This window comes from Nicotiana attenuata, unplaced genomic scaffold (assembly GCF_001879085.1).
Source record: "Nicotiana attenuata strain UT unplaced genomic scaffold, NIATTr2, whole genome shotgun sequence".
Lineage (NCBI taxonomy): Eukaryota > Viridiplantae > Streptophyta > Magnoliopsida > Solanales > Solanaceae > Nicotiana > Nicotiana attenuata.
In genome coordinates this window covers 283,830-294,386 of record NW_017671147.1, presented here as the reverse complement: position 1 = coordinate 294,386, position 10,557 = coordinate 283,830, and the positions used below count along the sequence as shown (strand labels likewise).

The 10,557-nt window shown below is 34.9% G+C and overlaps 1 protein-coding gene across 2 annotated transcripts; it reads left to right on the top strand.

Annotated features, from left to right (window-relative positions):
- Positions 1 to 4,124: 4,124 nt before the first annotated feature.
- On the top strand, positions 4,125 to 10,129 carry LOC109206241 (HSP-interacting protein). Of its 2 annotated transcripts, none has more exons than XM_019369054.1 (4): positions 4,125 to 4,437; positions 4,869 to 6,872; positions 6,983 to 7,216; positions 9,772 to 10,129. In XM_019369054.1, exons 2-3 carry the CDS (start codon positions 4,895 to 4,897, stop codon positions 7,123 to 7,125), a joined length of 2,121 nt encoding a protein of 706 aa, XP_019224599.1. In that variant the 5' UTR covers positions 4,125 to 4,437; positions 4,869 to 4,894; the 3' UTR covers positions 7,126 to 7,216; positions 9,772 to 10,129. The 2 variants fall into 2 exon arrangements, with proteins under 2 accessions (XP_019224599.1, XP_019224598.1); XM_019369053.1 differs by having other exon boundaries at positions 4,826 to 6,872.
- Positions 10,130 to 10,557: the final 428 nt, after the last annotated feature.

Below are 10,557 nucleotides of genomic sequence, written 5' to 3'. Positions count from 1 at the left end.
TTATCAAGAGGTTCGAGCACCCTTCCCTTCTGTTTTTCTTGGATATCTGCTCGTGTCTGTTAAGGCTCATGCCCCTTTAACTATTCTCTGCCAGCTGTCATTCTTTTACTGATCCACGTGTCATGACATATCATCACATAATAAATTCTAAATACTAACTTGAATTTTCCCAATACAAATAGGATTCCAAAAGGTAATTATGTACTATTATGTCCTAAAACTAATAAGATTACAAAGCTAATGTCTAGAATTCCAATTACGTCCTTTTATTCTGAGTTATTATGCTTAATATTAAAAGGTTATTTTTGTAATCCAACATTTTATTCATGCTTTTATAATAATATAGATAGATAGATATAGATATAAATAGATAAATTCGTTGAAGAATATGAATCCTAGTGTGCATCGTATATAAATTCTAGTTAATTACTATTCTATCCAATATGAAATAAGTTTCTTTTGAGAAATATGCAATATTGAGGGCATAAAAGTCTGTTAATATTTCAAGGATATATTTGTTGTTCAACATTTAGTATAAATTATTCGTGCTTTTATATATATATATATATATATATATATAGAGAGAGAGAGAGAGAGAGAGAGAGAGAGAGAGAGATNCTTCATAAAGTTAAAGGTATGGTGGTTGGATACCTCATATTATTTATTTTTCTTTACTACTTGAGACGTGAAAGGGATCTCTTTGAGGTTATGTTGATTTAAAAAAAAAATTTCTTTAGTTAATCTTCCGTAGGTATGTTTAGTCATTTGACAGTTGTATGATATTTAGTATCTATATTTATTCATTTTTATGTTGCTGCAAATATATAGACGTTTTTTTTAAAGTTTCATGATAAGCTTTTAATATGTCTTCAAAATATTTTAAAGTTTTAAACTATATTTAGGGATGTGGAGTACTTTAACTTGGAGTTTTCTTGGATTTAGTGTCACGACCCAAATTTCATTAAAGATTGTGATGACGCTGGACACCACTGTCAGACAAGCCAACACTAAATAATCAATTTAGTTCTCATTTTAGTATTTTTGAAATCATGATTTTTCTTCAATTTAATAGTAAAAGATGGACTTTACAAAATAAATAATAATATTTTTAAAAATTTCAATACTGAATAACCCATAAACATCCCAAAACCCGGTATCACAAGTGCATGAGCGTTTACTAAGGAATAAAATAAAATACAATAACTGTCCGGAATACAATTTGGACAGAAAGGGAAATACCAATACTCCGAAGGAGAACTCTGCTGGCTGCGGATCACACATAAGATGCAGCTCGTCTAAGTCCCCTTGTCAACCACGCCGCTGCGTCCACAAGGCCACTAAATATATATATGCCCGTACGACAAAATCTACATCAAGTGTAGTATGAGTACAAAAATAACGCGTACCGAGTAAGCATCCAGTCTAACCTCGAAGAAGTAGTGATGAGGGGTCGACTTCGACACTAACTAGTGGTCCAACAATATCAAGTACCGTAGAGAAGTTAATAAATATGAAACCGAGTAAATATATAAAATAAACATGTTTATAATACGTGGTATAATTCCCCTCTTTACAATTTTACTCAAGCTCTCAACCAGCAAATTTCCTCCGTACCGTAACCTGAGCTTTTATATATATATATATATATATATATAGAGAGAGAGAGAGAGAGAGAGAGAGAGAGAGAGAGATATGATACTAATAGTAATTAGTTTAATATACATGGGAGCTTAATGCATATAGTAAATAGGTGGATCTAGAACTTGGTTCGATTGTTAAGATCCTAATACTTTAAAATTATTAGTTCATATCTAATGTATGTTGAATTTTTTTTAAGTTTTCACATAAATATCTATACTAAAAGATATTGGGTCAGATGAACACGTCACCGAAGTTCTGGATCTGCTCCTGATTGCAAAATAGAATGATCAAACAAAGTAAAACAAAGTTGAGAATATAGAAGAAAGGAAAATCTTGATGGTAGATTATAGCTAATGCTACATATATATGTACAGCAGAACAAAGCATAAATAGATATACAAAAAGGTTAAAAAGTTTATGGCATTCGTGTATCTGCTCGGATTTACAATTAATGGAATAGATACTAATTAAAAAGTTATCTTTTTTTCCCCGCATAAAGTATTCATTGTAGTAATATTTATACAAACAATAATTAACATAACATAACACCTTAAATTTTACATTAATATGGAGAATATCAATATATCAACTCACAAAATATATACGAAAAAGAAAAGGGAAAAGAAATTTGCATTAAAAAAAAGAATTGAACTGACCAACTCGAGGAAAGACAAAAATGCTCGTTTGGGTAACAGTGAAAACAAAGAATTATGCTTTCTAGAATATACTCTTTAATAAGAATGTAGGTCCCACCAAAGATTTTGTTAAACTCATAAAGAGTATTGGGCCCACGCGCCTAACTCTGAAAGCAAGGAGCGTGTGGACAGATCATACAGCCGTCCAAGCCGACTGGTGGAAGTAAAGAACAAGCATCATTGACCCCGATGTTGGCGGCTGCCTATTATCTTCTGTCAATGGGTCCAACTAGTCTTTCTGAATTTGAAAATAAAATGAGAGGAAAAAGAAGTGAAGGAAAATTGTTTTATTTTTTTCCTGTTTGACAGAGTTAAAAAGGGAGCAAAAATGTAAAAAGTTTATGTACCTTTATATTAAATATGTCAGGTCAGTAGAAAGTTCTTGCCATCTTTCTTTCCCATGCTTTTAACACAGATCAGTAGTTGTTTCATCCCTATTAAAGGTGATATTGTCATCGATGGTGGAACAATATTTTCATTAAGGAAATTTAAAAAATAAAATACGTAAATATATATGAAGAAGCTAAAAGTATTCAAAATCTAATATATATATATATATATATATATATATATATATATAAAAATTAATCTTTTATATAAAGTAAAATTTTCGATGAAGAGAATACGGTTGAATCCCTTTTTGCCCACCTATCTCTCTTTGATTATCACACTACATAAGACGAAGATCGACGAGTTGTCTGCTTTGTGATTTGCAAACGGATTTACCATCATCCATGAACAATTTGGCTGGAGTTTCAGAGGGAGAAATAATCCGCTCACGATGCGTGGAAAGTAGGGGAAGAGTCTGATTCAAAAGCGTCTGTGATAAATTACGTCGAACTGAAGCACTTAAGAAAGAAGCTGATAGCTTTTGGTTTTATGTTTATGCTATTTGCCTTATTAGTAAAAAATGAAAGAGTCATACAATTGTTTGAATCCTCATTTACGCGACACATTAAACATTTATACTGTATTTATCATTCGTCGCTATACTTTCAGCAAGTTTACTATTCGTAGCTATATTGGAATTTTATAGCAAATTTATGAAACAAGATTTTTTTGAACTGAAACAAGAGAGTAACAAGTTTTCGTAGCTTGGTTGGTTAGAGTGCCCGCTCAGTTAGCGGAGGTCTTGAGTTTGCTGCTTAACAAGAGTATATAATTGCGCGAATAAATACAGTTGATAAATATTGTATTCATTGTGTGAATGAATAAAATTGCGCGAACAAATACAGTTGATAAAGGTTGTATTCATTACGCGAACGAATACATTTAACACAAGTTATATCCGTTGCGCATTTGAATACAAGTGATACAAATTACTAACAATTGAACAGTAGCTACGAATGGTAATTAAACAAATTATAATTTTTAGGCTCTAAACTATAATGCTTGAAAATTCCTCGTAAGTTAATAACGTTTAAAATTTTGTTAAATTTAAAAATTAACATAAATTATATAAGCGATAAACATTCTTTAAAGTTCGTATTTATTTTCCTATTGAATACATATATGTCAAAAACAAAAATTTAATTCTCCATGGAGCCATATAATCATAAACAAAATTCTCTCCTCCATATTCTATTCTTTCATACTGAATCTGAATGAAAAATTAGAGAAAATGAAAGATTTAAAAAAAAAAAAAATAAAAAGGGGAAAAACGTCAGTACCTACAAAGTTCTGCTAAATTTTACGGGGCAAAATGTGAAAATGACGCGCCATAGTTGAAAGTGAGGATACAGAGCGTTGACGTTCAACAAAGGAAAGCCAGCATATATGGAAGGGGAACAGGAAACCCTATTTGCAGGGGAGAAATTTTAATTTTTAAACATTTCCATTTCCTCCCATTTTCATTCATTCCCCGCCGTTTGTTTCACATTTTCTTTCTGCATACAACCCCAACTAAACCCTTCAAAAGTTTCTTCTTTTTCAGCTCTTTCTTTCTTTCCAAACACCAAAAATCTCCTTTTGTTTCCTTCCCTTTCTCAAAGCTGCTCTCTTTCTGTGCTTCGTTCGATCGTTTCTTATCATTTTACTCTTCAATCTTCAATTTAGAGTCCTGATTTTTTGTGGGTTGATAGTTTTTACGTCTATTTGGGAGGTAATATTTTCCATGTTTTCTATTTTTAATTTACTTTATTGTGATTTATATTTATTGAGGTTAATTTTCTGCAAGATTCCTGAAAATTTCTCGTATCAGAATTATATCAAGTGACTACCAGCTGATATTGTTTTTTTTTTCTATTCTTGCAAATAAATATTCTATTGAGGTGGGTTTGTATTAGATATGAAATCTCTGATTAAATTCACTTTCTGTTGAATCAAAAAGATGGTATTTTGATTCAGTTCTATGAGTTCTTGATTGAATATCTTAGGTTGGTTTTTGAACTGTAGCTTTAGCCGCTCTGATTTTAGTTTGATTGCTTTGTTATTTGGTTGGTTTTGTTTGGTTAAATTGATTATTTATGTGTATTGTTTGCTGCTTTTAGGACTAAATCAAAGTTCTGAAACTTTGATTTTGGACTCTTGTAGAGGTAGCTCTTTCTGGAGTAGAAACCATGGGGAAGCCCACTGGAAAGAAGAAAACTCAAGTGGCATCAAAATCTAGTGATGCAAATGTGAAACATGGTAAATCTGTTCCAGAGCGTACCTCTAAAGCGATCGATGAGGACACTGCTGTATTCATCAGTATGTCTCAAGAATTGAAGGAAGAAGGAAACAGGCTCTTTCAGAAACGTGATCACGAGGGTGCTATGTTGAAGTATGAGAAGGCTCTCAAGTTGCTTCCCGGGAACCATATTGATGTTGCCTATTTGCATACTAACATGGCTGCTTGCTATATGCAAATTGGCCTTGGCGAATACCCAAGAGCAATAACTGAATGCAACTTGGCGCTTGAAGTTGCTCCAAAGTATAGTAAAGCTTTGTTGAGGAGAGCCAAGTGTTACGAGTCATTGAATAGGCTTGAATTGGCTTTAAGAGATGTGAACCGTGTTTTGAGTATTGAACCAAATAATTTGGCTGCATTGGAGATTGCAGACCAGGTTAAAAAGGCAATGGAAGAGAAAGGTCTGAAAATTGAAGAACTAGTATTACCCCAAGAATCTGTTGAGCCCCCTACTGATCCAGTTTCTACCAAGGTTGTGAAGGATAAGTCGAAAAAGAAGAAGAGCAACAAATTTGAGAGAAAGAAAGTTTTGGAAGTTGAGGAAAAGAAGGTTGAGGAGGTCGGAGAAAAGAAGGCTGAGGACAAGGTGGTTGTGGAGGAGAAGAGAAGTGTTAAGGAAGAAAAGATGGTGACGAGAACGGTCAAATTGGTACTCGGGGAGGATATTAGATGGGCACAATTACCAGTTGGTTGCAGTATTAGACTGGTGAGGGACATAGTTCTAGATCGATTTCCAAACTTGAAGGGTGCACTTATCAAGTATAGGGATCAAGAAGGTGACCTGGTTACTATCACTACTACTGATGAGCTTAGGTTGGTTGAATCATCTGCTGGTTCTCAGGGTTCTTTAAGACTCTATGTTGTAGAAGTTACTCCAGATAAAGAACCTGCATACGAGGGAATGAGTGGTGAAGAAGATGTGAACTCCAGCAGTAACAAATCAACTATAGTCACAGAGGATGGACATGTTGAGAAAGAAAGGGAACTGAATAAAGGGACAACTTGTGTTGAAGACTGGATTGTCCAATTTGCAAGGATTTTCAAGAATCATGTCGGCTTTGATTCCGACTCATATCTGGATCTTCACGAGATAAGTATGAAACTATACTCTGAAGCTGTAGAGGACACTGTTACAAGTGAAGAAGCACAAGAGCTTTTTGAAATTGCTGCAGCTAAGTTCCAAGAGATGGCAGCTTTGTCTTTGTTTAATTGGGGAAATGTTCATATGTCCAGAGCAAGGAAGCGGGTATACTTTACTGAAGAGGGTTCTCGGGAGTCTATATTGGAACAGGTTAAATCTGCATATGGATGGGCAAAAAAAGAATATGAAATGGCAGGAAGTAGGTATGAAGAAGCTCTTAGGCTCAAACCAGATTTCTATGAAGGCCTTCTTGCAGTTGGTCAACAGCAGTTTGAACAAGCAAAACTCTCCTGGTACTATTTGATTGGAAGTAAAGTTGAGTTAGAGACAGGGACATGTGCAGAGATCTTGGAGCTTTATAACAAGGCTGAGGATAGTATGGAAAGAGGAATCGAAATGTGGGAAGAGATGGAAGAACAGCGTCTTAATGGACTCTCCAAAAATGAAGAATATAAAGCACTGTTGCAGAAAATGGGATTGGATGATCTACTAAAAGATAAACCGGCTGAAGAAGCTGAAGAGCAGGCTGCAAACATGAGGTCCCAGATTTACCTCTTATGGGGTACCATACTCTATGAACGGTCCGTGGTGGAATTTAAGCTGGGATTACCAACTTGGGAAGAATGTTTGGAGGTTGCAATGGAAAAGTTTGAGCTAGCTGGAGCATCTCAAATTGATATCGCGGTTATGATAAAGAACCACTGTTCCAATGAAACTGCTCTTGAAGGTATAATGTCAACAATTTTTTTTATTTTATATTTTGCTACTTCACATAATTTTCTTAATGCTGAATTAAGTGATATCATTTTCTTTACCATCTTGCGCCTCTTTCTCCAGGTTTCAAGGTTGATGAGATAGTACAGGCATGGAAAGAGATGTATGATACTAATAGGTGGCAGACTGGGGTGCCAGCTTTCAGGCTAGAACCATTATTCCGTCGTCGTATTCCGACCCTCCATACTGTCTTGGAAAATCTTTAAGTTGATATATCTTTGATGATCATTGCATAGGAGCAAAGGATATTTGCATTACCTCTTCAATTTTGTGTGGCTATTGTTGCCAAGTCAATAGGTCAGTCAGCCTTTCCAATTAATTGGTGTTTTACAGCAAGTTCTTCATCCTTTACATGCTAGCATGACTTAATTATTTTAGAATTGGTTGAAGCACATTACGATTGTGGTAAGATAATTTTGCTGTCTATTCTGTCCTCCCTTAGAACTATTATGCAAAAACCATAAGAATGTAAATTCAAATTGTAGGGAGGAGTAAGGGAAGCAGAATATTTGGGAGATACATGTTGCTCGGGGTAGGATGTCAATTTATGTGAAGTTTCTCTTTCTTAAATTGATACATGTTACTCGGGGTAGGATGTCAATTTATGTGAAGTTTCCTTTTCACCAAATACCCTTGACCAAATTAGATTTCATGCAATGTAACAACAGCCTCTCCTAGAACCCAAGATAATCTTCCTTAAGGGTGAAAAAAATAGCTTATCATTATTCAATACTTGTTCACAACTATTAGACTGCAAAATGATTCGCACTTCAGGGTATAGCTTTGTTATGATGTTATCCATCCCATGTGGAATGGTTAGGGAATTCTTCAGTTTATTAGTCTTCCTTAGCTGATGGCTTGAAAGCTTTGGTTCGTCAGACTGAAATCTGACAACTTGTCTAGGATAGCAGTTGGAACCGTGCTATTCGCCAACAGGTATATGAGGAGGGTAAACCTGAGTGCCCTATGTTGTCTTAGACTGACTGATTATCAAAGTTTTGGCCTGATGAAGATGTCAAAGAGTTGACAAGTGATTCACATGGTTAGAATGAGTTTTCCAAGTTCCCGGCAGCAGGAGTACTGTATTTATTTCCTTATCAAAAAGATTGAGTTCACCAAGTCTCTGTTTTCTCCTTGTCTTTGGGTTTTTCAGAATTTGCCTGATAGAAAATTAAAGGATTTTGTTGCTCTGACAACTAGCTATATATCCCTTATCGACATGTTGTAATTGTTCGATTGAACTTTATCTAATTAAGGTTTTTGCACTAGCTCTTTCTGGGGGTGTATTTGAAAGCAAGACTATGGCTATGTTTCTATCAGATTGTTCTAATTTAGGACGGGGATTTTGTTAGAAGATTGTAGCTTTTATAGGTTTGCTTTTTCTGGTAAGTGCTTTTATAGTTTTCTTTTCCTTAGTAGAATAAGAATAATAATCTACTAAAGATTAGGGCCTATGAAGATCCTAGACATTGTCTCCCAACTACTTCACTACATGTAGACCAAATGATAGATCTTATCCTCTAGTGCTTTTGGTTGTAGACAAGATGTTCCCTAGTTCTTATATTGCTCATCCACTTGGGGCTTCTTACCATAATTGTCCAGCATATTTGGAGAGCGCTATAGATCCTTGAAAATGACATGACTAGCATGGCTCTTTATCTAGAGCTCTTGACTTATCAAACATGATCTTATACTTTGCCAGCAAATGAGGGCTGAACCAGTAATTAGGACTTTAAATTGTCCTATGTCTGAGTTATCCCTTTTTTTTATATAAAAAATTCCTCAGTTTGAGGTTCTTGAAGATGCCAAACTAAGTAAAATCATAAGACTTTACTTTTCTATTAGCTTCCTTTTTCTGGATTTCTTGCAACCTTATCCCCCTCTGATGTTTTGGGTGGTTTGCCTGGTGCCTGGCGAAAAACCTTTGTCAGCTAACATCTGTCTTAGCTAATTTGGATTCAATCTTGCAGAGTTTGGTGGTTCAATTGGCACAGGATTGTAGAACACTTATTTGTCATGATCTATCTTATACTTCTCTTTTTTTATTTAAAAACAAACCTTATTGTTGTTCTATCAAGAATAGGAAAAGTAGGGATCTACCTACATTATGCTCTACTTCATTCCCCTTCAGGCAAAATAGACGGGTTTTCGAGATAGTGTTTAATGGGAAAGCTCAGTCGGTTTCAGGTGAAGGAAGAGAAAACGATTTGCTTTTACGTATTTGTTATGGAAAGATAATGTCATATAGAAGGAGTACTGGCTATATAATGCGTATAAGTATTTAAGTAGTCACTTTTTATTCTTAGGCCCAGTTATCCGTAGCTTAAGCACCGATCAGATTAGTTTGTTGCAAAATCCATGAACTATCCAGTTTACTATCTTCAACATATTTTCCCTGTTATTCAAGTGGACTTTTGGGGGTCTTTAGCTTGTATTCGAAAAGTGGAACTGCACGCGTTTGAGACTGTAGATTTGGTGACACAGTCATGAGGAGCTATGCAGAATCTTATTTCGGTTTCCTTGCTGTTTTCATTGTAATATTGATATGAGTTATCCTGTATTCCTATCCAGTTCTTCAGCTGCTGAATGTGGTTCACATTTTGTTACTTTTAGCTTGTGCAATGTCTGAACTGAATTTCAGCCACAACCATCTGTGTGTAACTTTAGAAACGTCGTGTGCTTGTTATTTTATCTGCAGAAGTGGATTGCCATTTGCCTTGGTGTTGGTAGAGTCCATTCAAAAATACTCTCTGATGTTTCAATAATTAAATGCACATGTATTTTCACTGTAAACATACTCCAAATCGATGCTTAATCTTCTTACTAATTCGATTTTCTCATGTTCTCTGCAGGTTTTTTTTTGTGAATTATTTCTTCATGGTCAGTTTTTTGCTTCGGGAGCAAAGAACTGAGTGTAACAAGCACTCTGTTGGATTTTGAAGACACTTTTTTTCCATAGATGTGATTGTGAAGGTCTCTGTATCATTCATTGGTTTTTTGGTTTTGGTCATTCTTCATCACAAAGCCCACCCAAAGTAGGGTCCTTGTGATTTGCATTATTTGCATTCAGTTTTGGAGTATAGCATTATTTGTAAGATTGTTGTTGTCTGAAATAGAAAGTTATATGTTCATTTGTCTCATTCATAGACAGAATATGTACAATTGTTTGTTAGAGATGCTCCTTTCTATATTACCTTTTCAAACTATGTATAGTATATTTGTCTCCCCTAGATATCTATTATCTCCCCTCACCACAAATACCGCCGTGTGTGTACGTGAGCTTAGTATTTAGTTTTCCTACCTTTTAAAAAAAAAAAAAGTGATTATTGGTATTGAAGAGGGAGGGTGTGCTATTCCTACTCCAACTCATAGGGCTTGTTTGGTACGAGGGATAAGGGATAATGAATTCCGGGATTAAATTTGAGATAAGTTTATCTCATGTTTGGTTGGGATAAAATCGTGGTATAACTAATTCCGAGATTAGTTATCCCGGGATTGTAGTATTTTTTTATCCCTATAAAAGGGTGGAATAACTAATCCCAGGATAACTAATCCCGGGATAATTAATCATGGGATAACTTGTTTCCCAACCAAACGACCCCTTAGTCGGTGGATTAGTACAAGCGAAAAAAATAAAG